The sequence below is a fragment of the Epinephelus lanceolatus genome, chromosome 21, assembly GCF_041903045.1.
Source record: "Epinephelus lanceolatus isolate andai-2023 chromosome 21, ASM4190304v1, whole genome shotgun sequence".
NCBI classification, from domain to species: Eukaryota; Metazoa; Chordata; class Actinopteri; order Perciformes; family Serranidae; genus Epinephelus; species Epinephelus lanceolatus.
In genome coordinates, this window is record NC_135754.1 from 1,995,596 (window position 1) to 2,021,430 (window position 25,835).

The window sequence follows — 25,835 nt, forward strand, 5'->3', positions numbered from 1 at the left end:
TTGTGCTTCTCTGGGTGTGTTGGTCTAAAAATGAGGAGTGGTCAGACGCAGTCATGGCGCGTTGCTAGTTAGATGGCGTAAAAAGCAAATGCGCCAGTGACCAACAAAAACCTGGTCTAAAGTCAACGGCGAAGTATTTCGCTGTTAAACAAGTTAGTAATATGCGTCTCTAGACGTGTGCACTCTGCTCAGACACACACGGAGCAGCCACACATATGCAAAAGATAACAAATAAAAAAAAAAAATTACAATGTGAAAGGTTATGCACATTAAAATATTTATCAGAAACATGTCTTAATGGTCAGTCATTAATCAGAATGATCTAATCGCAGTAATAATGATCATCATAATCCGGGAGGTCCAAGCTCGCAGTGTCCGAAAATATGGAACTGCGAGCAGACCTCCACGGGCTGATGAGGCATAGCCTGGAAAATGAACTTGTCTTTCCCAAATGAATTGTGATCATTTTGGCATGTAAATCACAAAATCAAAGATGTGAAAACATTTGATAAACTTTATTATGACATAAACACAACAATAACCAGGTTCTGTGAACTAAAAACCTAAACTTATAGCCCTACAAGTAGGCTACAAATGTATATGTAAAAAAAAGCTTTTAGAATGTAAAACTGAAGATCATCTTGTCAGGAGGAGGAGAAGGAGGAGGAGGATGACCCCAGCTCCGCAGCCAGCGCGCAGCCAGACCAGATGGCCCGGGTGCAGCCACGGGACCAGCCCTTCCTCCAACTTCAGGCGGGGGGGTTCAGGATGCTGGAGAGGGAGCTGGGCTCTCTAACATCCCGGGTTAAAATAAAATAAATTGAATAATTTACAATTTGTTGACAGCGCTCTCTCTTTCTCTCTCGCAGTCTCACTCTGTTTCTTTTCTTGTGGCTTTTCTAAGATGACAGATGCTGAATGTATACTCCCTATCTGATGCTGTGGCTGTTTGTGGCTGGCTGAGAGGGATGTGAACTTATTAGATTGCAGCTGTGTTAATCAAATCAGGTTGGGTTTCCATTACGCGTGCCAAACGTGCCAAACGGTGCCAATCCCCTTTGATCTGACATCAGATGTGACGGGACAGTCGATACAGAGATACATTTATCGTCCCCTCAGCTGTAAAACGCTCACTCTTTCCAGTTGATAGGTCCGCCATCTAACTAGCTCTCCACCATGCGCCTCTTTTAAAGGGAATGAGAGGTGACACTCTGATTGGCTTATTGAATGATACGCCCAAAACACACCCAAGACTAATTCACAGAGTAAGTCCAACCCTTTTGGACTCTCCGCCATGGCGCACAGTCTGAAAACGCGCTGTCTAACTAGCAAGTGACTGGGACACGCCCATGCGCTGCACGCCTGGCGCTTTGCATTTTAGACCATCTAAATAGGGCCCTAGATGTCATTCCATTCGGAGTTGCGCAGTGAGGTGGCTTGGGTGCTGCTTAAAAAAGTGTTCCCCCACTTTTAGGAGTGGGGGAACACTGCTCTCTCAGAGGCTCAAAGTGTTCCTCTACTTCTAATTTTACAAATTAAGCACTGAAACTAATTAATCTTTTTTCCACACTGACAGGACACAGTAGACAAAGTTGACTTAAAAAAACATTTAATTTATGATGGGTCACGCTGCTCAGCCTGTGGAGACAAAATGGACAATTATATATAGTAAAAGACAATTAACTTTTGCTGTGCATTAGAATTCACACTTACATCTTTTTCCATCTTCTTGATTTCGAGTTTAATCTTCTTTATTTGAAGTTTTTTGTATTCTGTGGCATAACTTAAGTACCTCTTATAAATGGAGCGGATGTCCTGTGATGAGGGAATGTGTCAGTGCAGCCAAATATGCAGTTGTTAAGGTGGATAAAAGGCAACGGCTACTCACTTCACTCCTGCCGGATGTGGTGGCAGTCCTTCCAGCTGGGGTAGTCTCCTGCAGAAGGGTGTGTGGTTCCTTATTAAGGTGATTTTGTCATTGCAAACACAACTAGTACATGTACATTTAATAATCAGGCTTACATCTTGGCGTTCGCTGTCTCTGGCAGAAACAGTCTCATCATCATCATCATTTGGATGGCTGGGGCCTTCTCCCTGCAAATAGAAGAACAGCAGTTATCGGAGCAGAGGTAGGGGTTTGACTGCATGTAGTGCAGTGTTTCAACCATAGACTGTATAAAATAATGGACGTAGTCACCGTGACGTCACCCATCCATTTCTGAAGAGTGGATTTGAAGCTCAAAATACTCCACTCTGGACGTCGCCATCTTGGCAGTGCCTGACAATCAAAAATGGGCAAAGAGGCGGGCCGAAGGAAGCCTGGTTGCTTAAACACGCCCACCTAGCTCGGTGCTGCTAAGTTAGCTAAGGCTAACAAGCTACGAGGCTAAGAAGCTACGCTACTTTGGCTAGCCCTGTGGTGTTGTCTGCTCCCGCTTGGTGCCAGCTCCCCTGCAGCTCCCTCACGAAACTTGAGGTAAGTTGAGTTTAGCTTAAACTAACGTTATACAACAAACCTTGAAACAATGATTCAGCTGTTATCTTAAAAAAAAAACGCTTCAACTTTTTTTTAAATATATAACGCTAATTATTTATTACACTCATTTTACTTTCATATGCACAGTGTGGAGCACTGGTGACAGCTATGTCCGGCGTGGTGTCCAGAGAGCTGCAGAGACCTTGGGAAGCACCCTCAGCATGCCGGGCGTCCGTGTCTGCTGGTTTGGCTGGGGTGGACTGCAGTGGAGAGGCCTTTTCTCCTTCTTTTCTAACTTTGTACTTGAAGATAACTAAGCACCTTACACCCAGCAGCAGTTTTAACACAGAAGAATGAGACTGGATAAAAGGGCTCAAAGTGAAAAACAAAGAATTAGCTGGACACAATAGTTTTGAAGCCCCCAAGGAGGTATCACTTGTTCGCTATGTTGCCAACTCTGAGAGGGTCTTCCTCAGGCAAAGGTATTGTGACGTTTTTATAGTGAGGCAAACATAAAGATAATCAGCCAATTATGTGTTGTTGTTTTTTTTAGCCTCACTATATAAGCCTTAATACTGAGCAATACCCACAGAACCTTCTCATATGTCACAACGTCACAAATAAATAATACCTCCTAAGGGACTTAAAACTATTCAGTGTGCAGATATTTACTTGTTTTTCACAAAAGGAGAAGAGTTTCTCAGTGAATTTTCTTCATTTGTCTTAAAGAAATGTCCAAACAAAACCAGCACATAACATCAGCTTTTCATTTTTTTTAACTTGGGTAAATGTTAAGACATAAATGTAAACATTAAGATGCCATTAATAACGATTATATTTTGTTAATGGTTTAAAACACCACTATATTTCCAATCATCACAGGAAACTGATGAATGACAGCTTTCAAAAAATTAGCTTTTATTCTAAAGTAAATTTTGTCTGATCCACTTTATATCACAAAAATTCTAACCATTACACAAAGAGTTTAACAGAATTAAGTCAAAGCTTGCATTCATGAAATCATCACTATTAAAAGATTACAAAAAGTACACATTAAATAAATGAAAAGATTTATAACAGTAATTATAAAACCTATGGATTAGGACCCAGTGTCATAATTTGCAAAGTCTTAATTTCTTGTGAAACAACCTCTTTACTGTGGAGTAAATATCACATTGGTCGAGGTGTTGTAACTTTCCTCAAGTGTCCTACAAGAGAGAAAGATGACAGGTTAAAAACAGAGGTAGAAAACATTGACAATAGCCTGTCTTGGTTAAAAGCCCACTCACCACCAAATGATCTTATTGCTGAGTAAGTGGCTGTCATTCATAAAATAGTTTTGTGTTTAAGTTCTGTAGATATTCGACTTTATATTTGAATGTGATTTTAAATTTAACTGTACTCTCAAAACAACTGGAGTATGAATGTACAATATGCAATTCATCCACATTAAAATAATTGTTGCTATCAAAAGGAAACTGAACTGTTATCAAAGCTCACTGCAACTGTGGAATCATGCTATGTTCGGCTGTCTCATTATGAGAATATTTTTTCCATTGGTTCTTCACAGACTGTGTGTGGGAAAAAGATAGTAATTCTCACTTTGATAAAGGGTCTTTGCATAAAAGGCACTAAAATGTTAAAGTTGGTAAATACATGTCATGTTCCTTGATTGATAAAATCTTCATTTGGCCTTCTGCATCAGGGGAACACTAAACTGTGCTGGTGTGTCAGTAATTTCACCTTATCAGTAATAGTACAGAGCAAGCTGTGCCCTAATTGAGTACTTAGTAATGTATGACAATTAGTAATTTATGTAATGCATTTAAATGTATTATGGACAATAATTCATCATTTTAAACTAATAAGTTTCTTGACTCTTTGTGAGGTACTGTATGAAAAAAGGTGTCTTTATCCTGGAGTCAGTGCTGAAGTGATGACTCTCAAAGTGTTCACTGCACAGATGGGAAGTCTTGTTCCGAGTCCAGTTCTGTCTCTTCGTGTTGAGTGTCCACTGGTCCAGTCTGTCTGGGTCACCTAGAGGAAAACTTTACACAAACAAATAGACATTAAAAGTAATATATGTGTTAGCTACCTACTTCACAGACACTTTTACATGCAAACAATGCAACTTAAATTACTTCAGTGTTCAACAGATCATAATCAATTTATTTTAGCAAAACAAAAAGGTGGTGGCTATCACAGTCCTCATATTCTGTCTGTGCATTATCTATTGTTGTGTAACTACAGGCCTATATCATACACTAATCTTCTTAATATTTTATATGTGACAGTCAAATGTCACATTAGTTTTTTTAACGTTACACACCTTATTGTAATTTCACACAGTTCGCCATTTTTTAATTTACATACACAAATATAGCCTTAATGTTATATTAACGTTACACTGCTCATATGACAACGTTCACATTGCATCACGTTAGCTAACTAATGTGGTGGACCTTTATTTTCAAACCTCACACAGTCTCAGCCTTTTGTTCAAAATATTCTCTCCCTAAATGCCTAAATCCTAACATTTCTCTGTCAGGCTCTGACTAGGGTGGCCATTTCCACAACACCAAAAAGGAGGACACTTTGCGGCATTTAGTGAGGAAAGAAAAATGGCAACATACAACTCTAGTGTACTCCCCACGACAATACAATTTTGTACATGATAACGATGGTATCATGATACAGTGATTCTGAGATACTCTGTTCATCATAAGACAATTTATCTATGATATATCATGATGTATGTGTAACAGAAGAGGAAAAAATATTCCTGAGAAGGCGAAAAGTATTTGTTCACAGTATTTGTATTTATTCAATACATCTGTCTTGCAAAGTGCAGTGCCACAAAGCAGAACATTTACAGTATGGCCTTAAATGTGCAAATTAAATTTACATAAAAATAAATAAATAAATGCAAAAAATATACATTCCAGTTCTTAATAAGCATATAGAACTTTTTGGAGGAGCTCCCCCCCTGGATCCCATCGATCTTGGGCCCCTTATTGAGACTGAGGACCAGGGTCTCTGCTGGAGTAAACTCCTCAGATGGGAGTCCACCACCAGTAGCCACTATATCGTTTTTTTTCCTGGTAGCTGCAAGGTACAGAGTCACAGCTTTACACTGATATTGACTGATCACTTACCATTCGACAGGATATTCTTATATTTGATCTTCACCTGCTGCTAAGTCCAAGAAGAGACTGCTTCTGTTGAGACATAACAGTGAGGGATGAAGATGGGACACACACCACTGTGGTCTGTCTGTTCCTCATCCTATAGCACACTCCATACATTTCAGGGGATTTTCCTTATTTTGATATAATAAGGCAGGGGCGGACTGGGACTAAAAAACAGCCCTGTACTTTGACTCGGCCCAGCCCACAACAACCGGTGCGTTGAAACTCATCAGCCCCAGACACGGGTGTCAAAATACTTAAATCTTAACACATGATACTATACCTTCCAAATTATAGCAATAGCACCGATGTTGACTAGATGTTGTGCTAAGAGCATAGTGTAGAATACTCACTGAGAAATAAACGACACAGTCCAGATGTCTCTCTGCTGAACAATACAATGCAGGTGACTGCCTGAAACAGGCCCAACATCTATGGGCCAGCTGGCATCCAATTTAATCCTATGGGCCCTAGGCGTTTTTGGGGTATTTTTACTGCCTTTACTTTTAAGCTCATAGCACAGTCATTATAAAGGCTACATACACATGCTTTATCTTGTTTTTTTCAGGAAAATGTGGGCAAAAATGTGTTTTATCTGAAAGAAACATGCAATATTTACATCTAAGATCATAGAAAAATAGTCAACCAAGTGCAATGATGTCCTCCAAGATAATATTTGCCACTTTGTTTTCAGTAAACAAAGTTTGTTGTTTTTCAGTTTCAGTTATATATTGGGGGGCATTTTGGGCATTGGGGGGACACATGTCCCCCTCAATGTATATGGTGAGTACGGCCCTGTCAGCATGCATAATTAGGCTGCAGTTGTCTGGGTGCACAAAGGTGAAGTGGCTGATCTATTTCGACCTCACTCTGACCATCACCACGGTCTTCACCTTGAATGATGCCATCCTTCTACCTATCTGCGAGACCATAATAACAACAAAGTCATGTGACTGACCTTAAGAGGCTGGCCGTAGGTTATAAAGCATCCCGTGGCAATGCCTCTTCCTCTTTGCCTTTCTCGCCTCATCTGAGACCGGTAGGTTGCGTCAAGTCAGGAGACCAAATAATCCGTCACATTTTTCCTGCAATTTATGCATTTTTTTACTTGTACGTAACTTGCTGTTTGTTTGCAGGTAAGACAAGTGATGTCACCTGTGCTGATTGCTCCATAGCCTGTTGGCAGTTCGGTGAGTCATTTGTGTTGAATAATGAATGGATTTCCCCCCGGAGCGGGTTCTTGCAGGTTTTTTTCTTGATCGTCCCCCTAGTACGTCCGTGTACAAGAGTGGTGGCTTAACATCAAGACATATATAGATAGTTTAAGTGTGTAATTAATTCCCGGCTGCAGTTTTGACGGCTATGGTTCTTTTTCATTGTTTTTCCCCTCGTACGTTCGCGTACAAGAGTGGTGATTTAAAACACACACACACACACACACACACACACACACACACACACACACACAAAAAAAACTTAAGTTGAGTACTTAATTTCCAGCTGCATTTTTGGCAGCTACGGTTCTTTTTTCTTCGTTTTTTCCCCTCGTACGTACACGTACAAGAGTAGTAGTGTACAAATAAAATAAATAAAGAAGGGTCTGAATTGAATAAGTTATTTCCCTTCTGCTCTTGCAGTCAAGGTTTTTTTCTTTTGTGATATATTTTCTGTGTTTCCCTTAATTGCTGCTCCCCATTGCCTGCTGTTTGCAGTGGATGGGAGTATTTTGAATTAACATGGCTCCCCCGGTATGTCATTTCTGTGGTGCAGCATTGGACCGGTGTGACGGTCACCGTGAATGTCCTTCCTGTCTGGGTAAGGCACATTTATTAGAAGATGTGGAGTGCCCATGTCTGGCGGCGGTTGATTTGCCCTTAGAGCAAATGGCTGGGTTGGTAGGGCATCCTCCCCATACCAATACAGCTGCTTCTGTTCCCACCCCCAGTGGGGAACGGGAGCATTACAGTGAGCGGCGTTCAAATAAATGCAAACATGGACAGTCCCATGGGCGTAGTAAAAGACCAGCCCCAGAGTCTGCCTCTCCGCCGTTATGTAGTCCAGCCCCCCCCATAGGGGAGTTAGGTGGGCAGGAGAATGCTCAGTCACAAATTCTACCCGCCATTCGTGGTTTGGCAGATAGGTTGAGCAAGACTGAGGCTCAGAGACAAGTTCCACCAGTGGCAGGTGACTCAGTGGGGACCTCCCCAAGGGATTTGCCAGCCTATCAAGAGTCGCAGGCAGATCATCCCAATTCAATCTCCCTCTATGCACAGGGCTCTCTCTTGGGGGATGGTGACCACCTGGAGCCGGCAGAGGAGTCACAGTGCCTTAATCTGTCTCACACAGGGGGGTCTATGTCAGCAGATGATCATAATGAGGATGCCAGCCCTAGCAATGTGGTCTCTAGGGTCCTGAGTGCGGCTAAGATCATAGGACTTTCAGTCCCAGTTGAAGCCCCCAGTTCATCTGAAGGGGTATAGGCCGGCATATCACAGTCCCGTCCTTCAGTGGCAATCCCCGCAGCAGGGGATTATTGCCAAATGTTGAAGAGGTCGTGGAATGCTCCTGCCAGCGCTCCTCAGTTTAATTCAGGCTGCAGGAGGATGGCTAAGGCACAATATCCACCAGAGTCCGGGTTGGGTGACATGCCACCAGTAGAGAGGGAAATGGCAGCGTTAACCCCTCTGGGTCCAGACAGAGTGACAGTCAATCCCCGCTGTCCTCGCAAAGGATGCGAGAAGACAGATCGCTTGGTCAGCAGAACATATAATGCAGCTGCACGGGCTGCTCAATTGGGGAATGCACTTGCCGTTCTCCTAGCAGCCCTCAGAAGAACTGCCGCAGTGGGTGACTGTGACACCAGAAATATGATAGATGCTGCCCTGTCCACACACTCCCAGCTTACCCGTGATGTGGGTTCGGTGATGTCCTCAGCCATGATGACACGCAGGCAGATTTGGTTGGCTCAAACAACCCTCCCTGAAAATATCAGGAGGGAGCTCACGAATATGCCAGTGGTGCCGGGCAGAGTTTTTCACTCTGACTCTGAGAGTGTGCTCGACAAGGCAGAACAATCTATGCCCATTCGGGAGTGTGTGCAGTGAACCTTCAGTCGCCCTGTGGCGATAAGACAGAGGCCTATGGCCCAGCAGCAGCAATGTCAGGCTGCTTGGGGTCGCATGGAGCCTTGGACGCATGGCAGGCCTCAGAGCTCAGGTGGCCAACGCTTCGGCAATGCTGGAAGGCCTCATCACCAACAGCAGGGGTTTCAGCCTCCACCTACGGCAAGAGGGGCCCCCCAAAGGTGGCGCCCCCCCAAGGGTCCAGGGACCCAGGGGGCTTCTGCATAGGAGTGGGGGGGGTAGCCCCCGAGATTCACTCCCAGCTACGCCTGGACAGCTGGGAGAGGGAAGTCCTGGACCCTTGGGTGTTAGCAATAATAGCAAGAGGTTACAGGATTCAATTTCGGCGGCGTCCCCCTCCTTTTTCCAGGGTCCGCACAACAACAGTAAAGGACCCAGTCTAGGCAGCAGTCCTGTCCAAAGAGATCGCAACACTCCTACGGAAGGACGCAATTGCGAAGGTAAGCCCCAGCGAACAGCACACTGGCTTCTATGCAGTATATTTCCTGGTACCCAAAAAAGATGGCGGCCTGTGTCCTGTCTTAGACCTACGGCCCCTGAATGCTTACATAAAGGTCCTGCCTTTCAAAATGCTGCAGACACGTCACATCCTGGAGTCAGTAGAACAAGGAGAGTGGTTTGCCACGATCGATCTCAAGGACGCATATTTTCACTTCCCATTTGTCGAGAACATTGGCAGTTTCTCCGGTTCGCCTTTCAGGGACAGGCTTACAAGTTCAAGGTCCTCCCATTTGGTCTCTCCCTCTCTCCGAGGGTTTTTACCAGGGTTGTTGCAGCCGCTCTGTTGCCACTCCAGAGGGCAGGTTTAAAGATTCTCCCATACCTGGACGATTGGCTGATCTGTGCTCCATCACGCGATCAGGTTGTACAAGACACAGAGAAAGTCCTCTCCCATGTCAAATCTCTCGGCATCAAGGTGAACTTGAAGAAGAGCAATCTCAAGCCAAGGCAGGTGACGGTCTTCTTGGGGCTTTGTCTGAATTCGGTCACAATGAAGGCGTCCCTTACCCCCCAGAGGGTGGCGAGTATTCTGGCGGTTTTGCGCACCTTTCGCCCAGGCAAACGTCTGGAGTTTGTTCAGTTTCAGAGACTGCTGGGATTGATATCGGCAGCAGTGGCGGTGATTCCACTGGGGTTGCTCAAGGCCCACACTCTACAGCGGTGGCTGAATGTGCTCAACCTCCACCCACAGAGGGACAGGCATGTGAAGCTCAGAGTAACTCAGGCATGTCAGCAGGCTCTGCGCCCGTGGTGGGACTGCAAAATGCTTGTACAGGGGGTCTCCTTGGGCAGTCTGCCTTCAAGGAGGGTGCTAGTGTCCACCGATGCCTCCAGAACAGGCTGGGGAGCAGTCTGGGAGGGCATAAGTGTGAGAGGTGTCTGGGGACCCCCGTGGGACACTAAACACATCGGTGTGCTAGAGCTGAGAGCAGTGTATCTGGCTCTCAAGGCATTTCTCCCATTCATTCGTGGCAGGCATCTTCTTGTGAGGTCGGACAACTCCTCCACAGTGTACCATATCAACCATCAGGGGGGCACAAGGTCTCTGCGGAGTCTCAAGGTTGCACAGCAGCTCCTGTTTTGGGCCTTTCCACGTCTGGCATCACTCAGGGCTGTATATGAGCCAGGGGTGCACAATCAGGCAGCAGATCTTCTCTACAGGTCTGGCCCTCTCCCAGGGGAGTGGAGGTTACACCCGCAGGTGGTGGCAAGCTTGTGGCCTCGCTTCGGCAGGGCCCTAGTGGACCTATTTGCGTCCAGGGAGACATCCCACTGTCAGTGGTGGTTTTCTCTGAGACACCCAGTCGGCCCTTTGGGCCTGGATGCACGAGTGGCCCGGAAGGGATGCTATACGCTTTTCCTCCACTACCATTAATTCCCCATGTGCTGGACAGGATAGCCCAGGGGCAATACAAGGTTCTGTTGGTGGCCCCACAGTGGCCAAGGAGACACTGGTTTCCGACCCTCCTTCGCCTGGTTCACGGCCAACCCTGGCCTTTGCCCCTGAGGGCGGACATGCCATTTAAAACAAACCTCACGGACTGCATTTTTTCATCTGCGTAATATTGCGAAAATTAGGCCTATCCTGACCTGAAAAGATGCAGAAAAATTGGTCCACGCTTTTGTTACCTCAAGGCTGGATTACTGTAACTCTCTATTATCAGGTAGCTCTAGTAAGTCCTTAAAAACTCTCCAGCTAATTCAGAATGCAGCAGCACGTGTACTAACAGGAACTAAGAAATGAGATCATATTTCTCCTGTTTTAGCTTCTCTGCACTGGCTCCCTGTAAAATCCAGAATTGAATTTAAAATCCTACTGTTAACTTATAAAGCTCTAAATGGTCAAGCTCCGTCATATCTTAGAGAGCTCATAGTGCCTTATTATCCCACCAGAACACTGCACTCTGAGAACGCAGGGTTACTCGTGGTCCCTAAAGTCTCCAAAAGTAGATCAGGAGCCAGAGCCTTCAGCTATCAGGCTCCTCTCCTGTGGAATCATCTTCCTGTTACGGTCCGGGAGGCAGACACCGTCTCCACATTTAAGACTAGACTTAAGACTTTCCTCTTTGATAAAGCTTATAGTTAGGGCCAGCTCAGGCTTGCCCTGTACCAGCCCCTAGTTAGGCTGACTTAGGCCTAGTCTGCCAGAGGACCCCCCTATAATACACCGGGCACCTTCTCTCCTTCTCTCTCTCTCTCTCTCTCTCTCTCTCGTATCTTATTACTGCATCTTGCTAACTCGGCCATTCTGGATGTCACTAACTCGGCTTCTTCTCCGGAGCCTTTGTGCTCCACTGTCTCTCAGGTTAACTCATATCGCAGCGGTGCCTGGATAGCGTGTGTGGTTGTGCTGCTGCCGTGGTCCTGCCAGAGTTTTTCCTTATCCGCTGTGAGGGTCCAAAGGACAGAGGGATGTTGTATGCTGTAAAGCCCTGTGAGGCAAATTGTGATTTGTGATATTGGGCTTTATAAATAAAATTGATTGAATTGATTGATTGACATGCTTTCACAAGCAGGAGAGCAGATCTGGCATCCCAATCCAGCTGTTATGCAGTTGTGGGCTTGGCCACAACTGCATAACCCTCCCCCCCGACTCTTCTGCTGTCTGTCTTGGTCAACCATCTCCCACTCCGCCCTCCTCCCCCACTCCTCCCTCTCACACCTCCTCTCCCCATGGTCAGACTGACTGCTCTCTCCATCATGAGGACTACACCCCTCCCCCACGTGTCGTCATCTCCACAATGTGCTTCACTGCTGACCATGTGAGAAGACAGCTGATGAGACTCCACTCAAATAAGGCTGCAGGCCCTGATGGTGTCAGCCCCAGGGTGCTCAAAGCCTGTGCCCCCCAGCTATGTGGAATACTTCAGCATGTCTTCAACATGAGCCTTAGTCTCCAGAGGGTCCCCTTGCTGTGGAAGATATCCTGCCTCGTTCCTGTGCCAAAGACGTCACATCCCAGTGGCTCCAAGGACTACAGACCCGTGGCATTGACCTCCCACATCATGAAGACCCTGGAGAGACTCGTCTTGGAGCAGCTCCGGCCCATGGTCAAGCCACTTTTGGACCCCCTCCAGTTCGCCTATCAGCCCCGACTTGGAGTTGAGGACGCCATCATCTACCTGCTCAACCGCGTCTACGCCCACCTGGACAAGCCGGCGAGCACTGTGAGGGTCATGTTTTTTGACTTCTCTAGTGCGTTCAACACCATACGTCCAGCTCTACTGGGTGACAAGCTGACAGCAATGCAGGTGGATGCCCCCCTGGTGTCCTGGATTGTAGACTACTTGACTGGCAGACCACAGTATGTGCGCTTGCAACACTGTGTGTCAGACAGAGTGGGCAGCAATACCGGGGCCCCGCAGGGGACTGTCCTCTCTCCCTTCCTCTTCACCCTCTACACCACAGACTTCAGCTATTGCACTGAGACCTGCCATCTTCAGAAGTTTTCTGATGACTCTGCTATAGTTGGATGTATCAGCAAGGGTGATGAGGATGAGTATAGGGCTGTTGTGGATAACTTTGTCACATGGTGTGAGCAGAACCATCTGCAGCTCAACATGGCAAAGACAAAGGAACTGGCTGTGGATCTGAGGAGGACCAAGACACCGGTGACCCCTGTTTCCATCCAAGGGGTCAGTGTGGACATTGTAGAGGACTATAAGTACCTGGGGGTACACACTGACAATAAACTGGACTGGGTTAAGAACACTAACGCTCTCTACAGGAAGGGCCAGAGCTGTCTCTATTTTCTGAGGCGACTGAGGTCCTTCAACATCTGCTGGACTATGCTCAGGATTTTCTATGAGCCTGTGGTGGCCAGTGTTATCCTCTATGCTGTTGTGTGCTGGGGCAGCAGGCTGAGGGTGGCGGACGCCAACAGACTCAACAAACTGATCCGCAAGGCCAGTGACGTTGTGGGAACGGAGTGTGACTCTGATGTGGTGTCAGAGAGGAGGATGCTGTCTAAGCTACGAACTATCTTGGACAATGTCTCACACCCACTCCACCATGTGCTGGTCAGGCACAAGAGTTCTTTCAGTGAGAGACTCATACCACCAAGATGTACCACTGAGCGCCACAGGAAATCATTCCTGCCTGTGGCCATCAAACTGTACAACTCCTCCCTCTGAGTGGCCCTGAGACTTTTTCACACACTGCAATAATTTAACTTGTGCAATAACCCCATTCACCCTGACTGTATATATTCTGTTTGTGTAAATAATCTTGTTCATGTTTACAATATATATATGTATATTTATATATATATATTTATTTACATTTATGTTTGTTAATAATTCCTGTTTATTTAACTATATATTTGTTAATACTATTGTTTAAATTTCTTATATTTTCACGTATCTTTCCCCTCTTGCAAGGAGCACCTGTAACATAAAAAATTTCCCTTCAGGGATCAATAAAGTATTTCTGATTCTGATAAAGTATGCCTTCAAATGTAAAAGAAAAGGAAAATAAATAAATTCAACAAATCAGAGGCTTCTTTGCTGCAGTGAAAGCAATGAAGCAGTGTTAGGTGGGAGGATCTCTCCAGTGACCAGAACACTATAAAGCATTTATTGTCTGTGTTGTTGTTATTAGAGTATAAACGCACATACTGAGTTGTCTGTAGGGGGTAGAAAAAGTGAAAAAGTACACAGTGGGGATGTGTAAAGCAGGGTTGATACCACTTATGGCCTGTTTCAGCGCCTATTTTATGGGTGTTAAAACAGCAAAATAGGCTTTTAATGCACGCCGAGGCCAGATGTCGATGTTGTTTTGGGCCTGCTCTCTTCCCTCCTGCCTCCCTGTGTACATCATTAATCGAGATGTTAAAAGATTTATCTGTGTCTTCTGCTTTGTTGTTTTTTCCTCTAACTCCTATCCTCCCTGTTGTCCTCGTTTGTAATTAAACAGTTTAGGATGCTGTTTTGTGTGTGGAGGTGTGTGTGTGAGTGAGAGAGTACATGAAAGAAGAGAGAGAGGGGAGAGGCAGACAGCGTTTTTCTCCCCTCGTTCACTGCTTTCTTTCACTTTGCAGCAGATGCTTTTGTTCTGCCTTACTGGTCAAGGATTTCAACTTAATTAACACTAGATAATTAACTGAATAAACATGGTAAGCACAGCAAAGTCACTCACTCACTCACCCAAACACACACACACACACACACACACACACTGATACACACACTGCATCATTTTCAAGGAGCTGGTCATTCAGAGCTGTGAGAAAAGAGAGAAAGAGTGACTGTTGGAAGGGAAGCTTGTGGTAATAAAACAAGCTCATTTTCTAATCAGGGAGGTAATTAATGTGCATAATGCTGTCATTAATCATGTTGTACAGCACAGGTAGCACACTGACAATGGTTTGTCTCCGAGGCCACAACTGTGTGTGTGTGTGCTGTCTGACACCCTCATATTGCTTTCGGGGTTCATGCGAGACCCAGTACAGGTATTAAAAAGAGAGCTGTGGTTTAGTAAAGTGCTCCTAAAGGATTAGTTTAACATTTTGGGGATATACTGCTTTGCCTATTACCCTTATGAGAAAACAATAAAATGAGCATCATATGAAGGTCTGTTTCTCTCTACTTTGCCTCATGTTTGCTGCTCTCTCTCACTAAGACATGCTGCAGTCACTCATTTCCTCGCACGCTTTTGACTATCCCCCTTGGCAATTACAGGTATGATAACTGCCCCTTTATATACAGAACTACTACTTTTAATAACCCACAAACAAGAAAATCTTTGAACATCAAGGGTGTCATAATATGTAACACTAATAATGTGATTTATATGCTCAAACACCCATGTGGTCTGGCCTACATCGGAAAAAAACAGAAGACCACTCAAGACAAGAATTTCTGAGCATAGATCTGCAATTAGAATTCATGGCATTACTGTAGAACCCCAGTGGCAGTTTTGTAACATTTCATCTCGTAGATACTCTGGCATAGAACTGCAGTATTAATTTTGACATCTAATTTAGATTTAGTCATAGTCATACTAATGCGTATTAGTTTTAGTCACATTTTAGTCATTTTTTATTCTCCGTAGTTTTAGTCAGCGAAATTTCAAAACATTTAGTTGACAAAAATTCAAAATGTGTTAGTCGATTGAAATTCAAATTGTTTTTGTCCACAAAAAATCAAATGTTTAAGTAATTCATTAAACAACATCTGAATGTATATAGGCTAAAGAACAGCCATAATGTCAACACAAGTTAGTCAGCTTCATCATGTTAAACATAAATAAAATAAATCATCAAAAATGTAAATGCTCCAAAATCATTATAATACAACTGTGTGCAAAATGTTGCACTTACACCCAATATCTATTACATGAATATGACTCAGTGTTGGTGTTTTTACTGGGAGCAGTGGATCTCTATTCTCCTAAGTCTCTCCTTCGCACACCATGGATGCTGAAGACTGTCACTGAAGGAGCTATTATTTATAGTGTTTACACTTTATTTATTCAGACTGTTTCTATCATGTCATCTTATTAAAAACATTAATTTGAACTGTCATCACTACATGACATCTATGATTGCTGATGGAGCATGTGAAGTGGAATTTCATGTTCTCTGGCATATAATATTGATCTAATAGTTGCCAAACTTAGCTCAGCTAGTATTAGCTCGTTAGCATCTCATTATCTAGCAAAGAGTTGCCAAGGAACGCCATTCAGTTAGCCTAACATCAACAGTGTTGGCAGAAAATACGATTTTTTTAGCTTATTTACTGAACTAACCGACCGTTCACACTCGGTGCTCCGCTGTGGAGCGCTAACGGTGATGCACGTGTATGTGTCGTTCCCTCACGAACTGCCGTGAACTGTACGGTGACGCGTACCCACAAAGTCAGTGGAGAGAGCGGCGCTGGGGAGGACCAATCACACGTTACCAAAATAACGGTAGAGCCAATCGATAAGCAATACGAGGACGTATGGTAGACACCAACGATTGTTAACCCTTTGTGTACCATATTGAGTGAACACCGACATGTTTATATTGGTAGGGACAATACAGAAGAGGCTGAATATTGGTAGGGATGTGTCCCTACCGTCCCTACCCAATCCTACGCCTATGCTTGATGCCCCGCCCGCACTGCCCCAGGTGATTTTGCGGTTTTCTCCTCTGCCTCTCTCCTGTCAACACGGCTTTAACACCTGCTTCTTTTGAGAAAAAAATGCTTCTTTTGATGACATTCTGGATTCTTATTGGGCAACATCAAATGAGATGATGCGTAGGCCTACATCACCAGTGGTGGGTTTGATCTGAGCCTGGCATGAACCGCTCGGACTAGGGCTGTCAACGAATATTCTAAATTCGAATTTAAATTTGAATTTCAAAAAAAAAAAAAGGACCTTCGAATGTGAAAATTGATATTCAATTGTGGAGAAAAAAAAACCCACCACCGCAGCTCTGTCCTCTTTGCGAGTGGGCATTGGCATCAGACGCGCATTTCTCCAGGCTGGTCGACAAGCGGTTCTGCTCCCAGCTGTTGTCTCCATCACCCGGCTTGACACATTCGCTCACAGCTCACGCAGAAAATAGACCAGACGCCGAAATGATTGCTGCAGGGCGCGAGCAGGTCAACGTTCCGGTGCTTCGAGGCTATTTGCACTGAGGGCGGTGTGGCCATGGGTAAGAGAGGGGGGGCGAGTGAGAGGTCTGCGGTCGTTTCTAACGTAATGTTATAGATAATTGTTTTATGTGTTTTAATGTGTAGGTATGTAAATGTTTTCAAAGACGTTTATGTGGAAATGAAAATACCTACAAGTAGTTATGTTTCCTTGTATTAATACATATACAAGTATGTTTCCTTGTATTAGTTTGCCCTCTTGTGGACATAATGCGGAAAAAAAATATTGGAATGGTTCGAACCTATGAGTTATTTTTAGAAGGAATATTCGAACGTCATTTTTGAGCAATTTTGACAGCCCTAGCTCGGACAGGCTTTGACAGTTTGACATCAATCTATCACCGGGCAACCAGGAGACTTCATCAAACGCCCAGGCAGGGATCCATACTGAAACAACCCAAGGCAAATTTAATCAAGACCGTAATAAAAGTAAGCTCTGTCATTATCGGTGTTACTTTTTAAAGTTTTGGTTTCATCATCATTTTGCAGCATCTCTCCTGCTCTCTGCATGTTACTGTAGGGCTGACCTCCTCCTCACAGTGCGCTCACACACACACAGACACACAAACACAACAGAGTGAAGTCAGACAACAGCAGAGAGGCCGCGGTGCAGATGAAGTGAATATAACTTCAAGATTACTCTAGTTAACGACAACTGTGCTTGTTACTGTAAGTAAGTGCGATAAAACCTCTGCCAGCCAAGCCAATACTTTATCAATACATGTGATCAGCATGTAGAAAACCATATTTCAACCCGCTCTGTCATTGAAATATGATTCTCTCATTCACCGCTATTATGATTTACAATCGCGGTTGACACAAGCACATGCTAACAGCAAAGTTAACTAAAACAAACTAAAATGAAACCTGTCTGTATGTAGGCTAACACTTTATCTGAAGATAGATTGAGTACAGTTGAGACACTTTTTGCTTCTCCATTTTTGAACAGATATTGCACAAAAACTATACACTGAAAATAAGTGATTTTTCATATGCAGTTTAATTTGTTTGTATACTAAGTTATTATTGATGAATATCATTTATAAGTTGTTTATTTTTTCCACAATCAGGTCATAAACATGAGGTGCATTTTTACCATGGTACAGTCTCAACTATACCCCATGTGTGTACAGTTGAGACAGTACCATGGTACAGTTGAGACACCTATTGAAACCCATTGATGATGACTGAACATCAATTGTAAATGCAATAAACTTTAAAAAAAAAAGACAATTTGACAAGATATTTCAATATAAATTCATTTCTCCTTATTGAAATTAAAAACAATGGAATATTATTGTAAACAAGCAATAATAAAACACCAGCAATGCCTAAAATGTCAAGACCTGTGCTGGCACTCCCCTATTTGTGGTCCTAGCTCTGAAGCGGGGCATCTTCCAATAGGCATAGCACAAGAAGACAAACATAAACAAAAAAATCCATACAGGCTACACAACATAGCTAACATACACACACACACTGCATGCCTTTTTATTTCTGAACTCTGAAGTAGGCTAGGCTACACACATCCAATAAAGGCTGTATCAACTGTACCCGTTCTACCACCTTGCCTATTACACCACACACTAAATTATCCTTATATCATTCATGGTTAAAAAGATGTCCATTAATATAACACAGTTCAAGTATCACAAATACAAAATTTTATTTTCATTTTCTTTGTTTGTGGTCTTATTATGACTTGTAACCTGTTATCTTGTTATCTTATCTTATCACCTGTTAACAGCATGTGATGTAATAGAACACTATCACGGGTACAGTTGAGACATTGTGTCTCAACTGTACCCCGCTAACCACCTTGTGTATTTCTCTAGATTGTGCAGTAACCTAACATGCTGGGATAGCATGAAATATGTGAGTTTTTAGGGCACAGAATAATGTTTGCAATGATGTAATTTATGTTTGATGGTCACAAAAGGATAATAAGTGGAAGGGATATGGTAAAGTGAAATTCTTGCCTTAGTAAAAAGACTTTTGCTGATATCTTCAGACTGGAGATGCTAACACTCTTCAAATTTCCCACCACCAAAGAGGATACTAATAGGCATGTGCTGAGTAAAAATCACGGCTCAGGCTTGCAGCGCAGGCAAGATATTTACGGTGTTTCAACTGTACACATGTCTCAACTATACTCACTCTACCCTACCTGAGGCAGCCAACCTGCAGACAGTGAGTGTCCTCAGTAGAGGGGGACAGAGAGCAGGATGAATGACTGATACTGATGTTTGTCTTTGTTGAGATAACGTGACTTTCTTCACTCAGTATTGTAATGTCAGGAGGAATATTTATATTCCAGTCAGATATTATAGGGTTTTATATGGTGACTTTGTTGCTGTAAACATGACTGTTGCTGCCATGGACTGCATAAAACTATATCCTGTGTATCTGACCTCTAAGGAAAGCATCAGGAGGTGAGGTGCGTGCATGTGTGTGTGTGTGGAGGAGAGGGGAGAGGGAGATGCTGGTAGAGAGATAGTGTGTGTTATTAGATACTGTTAATGTCACTTATTATACTTCTGTGCACTGATAGCTCTTTTTTAGTCTGTTTCTGCATTATGTTGAGGAGGGCCATGTCTGTGTTTATATATAAATATATATATGTATGCAAAAAAAAAAGAAAAGTGGATTGGTTGCTTGCTGAACCAACATTGAGCTGGGACAAAGAGAGCAAGTCATATCGAGAAGCAGCATTGTCAAGTTGACATTTTATCAGCAGGTACTTAACGACTCTGAGCTACTTTGAGAGGACACCACACTTCCAAAATAGATGCAAGCATGTTGATGCACTTCAACTCTACTAAACTAGTGCTTTACTAACCTGCGTTGAAGTTTCACTCTGCTGGTAGGAAAAGTAAAAAGCCCCAAAGAAGAAAAAGAAACTTAACAGTGATCAAAACCTTTATTTATGACTCACTAATCCAAACCTTTACACTTTAAGCAGCAGGGCACAGCAAACTCCCGCTGATGAGGTACAATGTGTGTTATTGTAACACAGTAGTATCACAGGTCTGTATAATGGGCATGTAATCACGCATGCATTATACTCAGGTTTGATGGTACCAACAAACCCCTACAAGAAGGCGATATAATGTGTCACTCTTGAAATATACTGTAGCAGAATTATTCCATTTTCTGTAGATTCAACATGGTTATGAGGACATTCACCTACACACTAATATACATTCCCCAAATTAGATACAGTACATGAGCTGCTTAGTATTCCCCTGAGGAATGAAATTATGGAAAATGAAAGATCTGATCATGATTCATGAAGACGACCAAATAAGCAGAATACTTGCAGTTACCAGCATTGATGATGCCACAGTAGTCAGCCTTTGACATCCATATTTTAGCGTAAGCATAAACAGCAGCAGTGGTTTGAACTTCTGAAGAAAAGGCTGATAATCTCTATTTTTCTTTTCAGCAGATCCCCAAAAGAGTAAAACCAACAATTAATTCATCCTACTATTGGGTATTACATGAGTTGACAAACCCTCCTTGCAATAGAGATACATGCAGGAGTATGTTCTTTTACTGCAAATAACATGGCACAGAGGTTTCTGTTGAGTCAATCACAGATACCGCACACTACCCTGATGAAGCCCCCAGAAACAGTGTCAGGCTTTGAAGCTTATTTGACAAAGAGAAATCTGTAGTAAATCAGCAGACATTTTTAAAGTACATCAATTTCCTAGTACAAATGCAAAAACAGCCTTTATTTAAATCATTATGTCTTAAAACTTGTAAAATTCACTCATAGTAGGATCCAGAGTTATTCTGAACTGACATAGTAAGCCTGAAAATGACCATTTAGGAGGCGGGATTAAATTAAACACTAGGATGTGTGCACTGTGGGTCCAACAAAGCGGACTACCTGGGTAATTTTACACCTAAGAAGTCAAACTTTTTTGCTGCATGCACCACTGAGCGACTTCTATAGGAATGAATGCAGCCCTGCCTCCAACGCTGCGTCCAGTTCTCTTTATACATCCACGATCCTAATGCAATAAACACTCTCTAGATGACCAAATGTTTATCAATCCACAGCTGAAAATAGTCTCCAACAAGCGCACAATTTACTCCAGTTTAAAAGTAGCATCTAGGTGTTTTAACAAATTACTTAGACTTTTAAAAAAACTCAGTACGTATTTGTCATTTGCTTTAAAAGATTTGTCATGGCACTGGGAGACATTGTTGGTTTTACTCTTTTGGGTTTTGTCGACAATAAGAAAAACACGGATCCTTCATCATCAAGCCAAACAGATTAAGTGCATGCAAACTGACACCTGCGCACTAAAGCATCTGATATCACGTAAACACTGTATAGCTTAATAATTCTGCACTTACACTTGTCAATATGCCATAATCATCAAATTAATACCTTAGTGGAACATTCTACTGCCACGGTTTCATCAAGATTAGCAATTATCATTGAAATTAAAAGTGATATGAATTGAAAAAACTGTGGACTATGATCCAGGACTATTACACCTAACAAGTTTCCCCTGGTGATGCTGGCTGGATGGAGTGAGAAACGGAGGACGTAAAAAAACATGATGCGTGATACCTGTTAGAGTGTAATGTCATGAGTAGCGCTGTGTTGAGACGTGACCATTTGCTGAGGGTTCAGGGATCGGTCAGGTCCTCTGTGCTGTTACAAAGTGACTGGTAGAGGTCAGAGCTCAGTGAGTATGCTGAGAGGACCTGTTTGAACTCCTCCAGAGGGCAGTAGACTCCACTACAACCTGGTATAAGTAGATCCTACAGAGAGACAAGCAACTTAGAGTAAAACACAACGGGGAAAAATGCAGCAGCTTATCAATAAACATATTCTCACCCCTTACCTCGCCCACGTATGACACTTTAACGAAGGACTTGTTGGTCTGCTGCTGTTGGTGCAGCTCCAGAGTCATGTCAGCGGCATACGGTGGCCATCTCATGTCAAACACCCCCAGAGCCATCAGACAGGGAATCAAAGTAGTGTTGTGTGCAGAGTACAAAAATAGTTTCCTGTTGTAGGGAGGATTTAAACAGAGGGACATATAAAGAACAAACACAATCAAGTTTGTGCAACAAATGGGTGTGTCCGTCCAGAGGTGTCCAACCTGTTTGGCTCTAATGAGGTGCCCTGTACTTTCTCATCTATGTTGGTTAAAAGTGTGTGCAGGAGGCGTCCAACACACAGCTGCAAGTTCTCCCTGGAAAAAAAAGAGCACGAGAATTAATGGTAGTCTGTTGCACATGAAACAAATGGTCTAAATTCAAAAGCCCCTCCTCTGGCTGACTTAATCTGACCTCTTGCTGGGTTCATACACATGGCAGATCATGTCAACTTCTCTCTGTTCCACTTTATTCCTCCAGGTGTCCAGCACTGATGGGCAGGGCAGGTCATGCATCTGTTAATGTGCAGAGACTTGACACAGTCAGTATCAGCGATGCTGCAAAGCAACACAAGCCTTAGAAAGGAAACTTTCAACATGACTGAAGGTTTGCTAATGTTTTCAAGAGTTGTCGTGTTATTATGTGATTTTTTTTAACCCAGTTTCCCCTTCATCATAGTCATTTTACAAAGTGGTGTCTACTGCGGGCAACTTACAATAGACAGGGTGTCAATTTTTAGCCGTGAGAGAAAAATTCACACAATAAACTTAAAGTTGTTGTGATTCAAGTGTTCTGGGAATAAAATAGAATTCTGCACCTCCTCTTGGCTCTGTTTTCAGGCTTTGGAAAATGTAACTTGTGATGGGAGACTTGGGCCAATCATAGGTTATGTCAGGAAGAGGGCATTCATATCGGCTAGTTTACAAATGCAGATGTGTGTGTATGTCGCTTTGGTAAAAGCCTGATTCAATGCAGGACAGTCCTGCAGAAAAAGTTGCTATTCCAGCATTGACAACAACTGCCTACACTGCAAAGTAACCCAAACAAGGAAGACTGACTTATCAAAAAGAAGTCTGGCGAGAAACTAAACAAAAAGACGTCTCAATATTAAACCGTTTCAGTAATGGACAGAAATGTGGCCCATGAACATTATCTGGTTTTGAAATGCGGCCCAGTTGTCATAATAATTGAGTGAGTGAACTCAGTGAATCAGTTCATCATGTACACTCAAAAATATTTAGGCCTAATATTTAAGATTGTTTGCTTATAAATACATAAACCTGGTTGTTCTATATTTAAAACACATTGGGTTTATTAGTGTTATTAAATAAATCACATTATTACTTATATTTATTATTATTATTTGAGCTTGTTTTATTTATTCATTTCACAGATAGTTATACATCCTTAGTCCTTAAATTAAATTCATTGTGGACATGGACGTAAAATCATTGTTTTATTTTATGGCCTTGCTGCCCTGGCTTTTGGCCTTTGTGCCCTCAAAAAATTGACAACACAAAAGGCCAATTGGCCTTGCCCCTAGAATGACGAAATTCCAGGCCTGGTGTGTATGCTTTTGAACCAGGCAAGTGTGTCAGCTGGTGATGTGATCTGGTCAAGGGTGACCTGCCTTGTATCCGACAACAACTACCCACCCCCTCCTCCACACACACAGTTTTGTCATTTATTTGAGTGCAATTAGGTTCCTCAGAGGAAGACTCTCAGTGGCAGACAGATTCATTTTACCAAATGAGCCCTTATTGTTCTGGGCTACACTGAAGCAGAGCTGTGTGCGTGTGTGTGTGTGTGTGTGTGTGTGTGCCAGACACAACGAATGAACAAACAGAGAACATAGGACAAAGAATAAGTCAGCTGGTTTAGAAGGCAACTCGAAGCAGTTAAGGGCCTCACCTAGGCCTGTGGAGGGGCTGTCGTCTGCCCACATGCTAGATTTTAACCCTTGCTCACCAGACCAACCTGCACCAGTGCTGTGTCCAGTGCTCCTGATCTTGTAGCTTCAGCAGCAGCTGCAGTGGCAGCAGTGACTGCAGTACTGGTATGAATGGTGGTAATTTATGGATTTACACAGTGAGCTCTTGTCAAACACATGCCCAGGGCAGGGAGCTATCCCAGCACACCACGACTATTAAGTTCTTACACACACACACACACACACACACACACACACACACACACTGGTGAATACAGCTATGAGTCTCAGTATAAAAACCAACCACATAGTTCCAACACAATGTGACACACACAGGCTATTACCTCAACCTGAAGGAGTTTCATTGGGCACTAAAATGGATTATGGGACCATTTGTGTGTGTGTGTGTGTGCATGGTGTAAGAGTGTGTACATGTCAGAGAGAAAGGGAGATGGATGACTTATTCCATTGTCAGACAAAGCTGTGTTCTCAAAAAGAGATGGGGATACACAAGATACGATGAGATGAGATGGGATTAGATGAGATGAGCCTAGAGCACATTAAACTGTATAAGTGTGCCATAGTTCAAGTCAGTCTGACTTACGATTTGAGAGGTGTGGCCCTCTCAAAATCGCATTTTTGGGTGTTAACTACAGTTAGGAAAGGACGGCAGAGGAGATACCTGCACACCAATGTAACTGGGCTAGAAAGCCACAAAAAGGTCCACAGGCTGAGATCAGTGCAAAAATGAAAAAAAAAAAAGGTGCAAAAAGAAAACAAAAAAAGAGCAGCAAATGTGTCAGTCCTTGACTTGACTATCCCTAGAAATGATTGCTGCTTTCACTCACACTTAATAATTTTTTTGCATTTTCAGCACCTTTTTGTGCACAGATGTCTTAAATAAATAGACTATTTTTGCAATGATCTCAGCTTGTGGATCTTTTTGTGATTCTCTAGCCCAAATAACAGTGACGTGAGGGTGTCATGAACAAAACCAGAGACAGGACCCAAATGCAAGACTCTAAGACGAGGGTTTCCCAAAAAAACGTTGTTTAATAACAGACCGGGTTCGGTACACAGGAGGGCAGTCAGACGAGGCAGAGGTATCCAAAAACGAGAGGCAAAAGGCAAGGTCGATAAACAAACAGGATCAAAAAAGAACTAGAGAGCAAGACAGGAACAATGCTGGAACGTGACATGAAATTCAACGAACTGGCGACGAGACAGAGTGAGACAAGAGGTAAAATACAAGAGGTAATGGGGAGTGATTGGAGACACGTGTGGGGAGACACAATCAGGGGCAGGTGCGCACATGACGGGGGGAAGGGACAGGACACAAACCTGAAACAAAGACAGGGGTGAGTGATCTTCAAAATAAAACAGGAAATGCAGAACATGAAACATAAACAGATACTAAACCGAGACATGACAGCGGGTGTCCCCTCTGCCATCCTGCCTTGTTTGTCCATTGTATAGACACACCCAAGACAAACTTCTTTGTTGCCCCAAGTAGGCGCAGTTTCACAACAAGTAAGACTTGGGAAGTATATGCACATCATGTCCAATTATTGGCCAAGATTCATGTTTCTAGCTCATTCCAACTCAAAGCAATTTGAGCCACAGCAAAAGACCTGTCATTAATGATAATGACAACAACAACAACAACAACAACAATAATAATAACAATTATTATTATTATTATTATCATCATCATTATTATTATTATTATTGCTGTTGTTGTTGTCATTATTATCATTATTATTATTATTATTATTATTACCATTGTTACAATGCAGTGGCCATTGTTTTCCGGGCTTTACCCCTAGAAAAGCTTTTTGACAGGGGTGCTGCAGCAGAACTAGAAGTGAGTATTATGAGGTCAGGGTAAATTCTTCTCTTCTACTGCTTTTTCTCCAAGTGTAATCATAAGATAGATATTTGGTAAAAATTTGGAGTTTTCCATCTTCCATCTATCTGAGCCTTTTCACATTTTCTTGTCTATCCCTCCTCTGAATATCTCAGGCTGCTGGTTTCCTTCAGGCTGGGAGAAAAAGG

The 25,835-nt window shown here is 43.1% G+C and overlaps 1 protein-coding gene across 1 annotated transcript; it reads right to left on the bottom strand.

Moving 5' to 3' along the window:
* Positions 1 to 19,909: 19,909 nt before the first annotated feature.
* On the bottom strand, positions 19,910 to 23,055 carry LOC117247705 (lysophosphatidic acid phosphatase type 6-like). The gene is made up of 4 exons (XM_033612322.2): positions 22,265 to 23,055; positions 22,075 to 22,167; positions 21,814 to 21,979; positions 19,910 to 21,730 (listed from the first exon to the last, which is right to left on the bottom strand). Exons 1-4 carry the CDS (start codon positions 22,363 to 22,365, stop codon positions 21,596 to 21,598), a joined length of 495 nt encoding a protein of 164 aa, XP_033468213.1. The 5' UTR covers positions 22,366 to 23,055; the 3' UTR covers positions 19,910 to 21,595.
* Between the last annotated feature and the right edge of the window lie 2,780 nt (positions 23,056 to 25,835).

What these genes read in the sequence shown, in the direction of transcription:
- LOC117247705 (XM_033612322.2), bottom strand. Translation starts at nt 22,365, where the DNA reads ATGCATGACCTGCCCTGCCCATCAGTGCTGGACACCTGGAGGAATAAA. An exon ending in ACCTCATTAGAGCCAAACAG is followed by an intron (nt 21,980 to 22,074) that starts GTTGGACACCTC and finishes TCCCTACAACAG; the next exon opens with GAAACTATTTTTGTACTCTG. An exon ending in AAGTGTCATACGTGGGCGAG is followed by an intron (nt 21,731 to 21,813) that starts GTAAGGGGTGAG and finishes GTCTCTCTGTAG; the next exon opens with GATCTACTTATACCAGGTTG.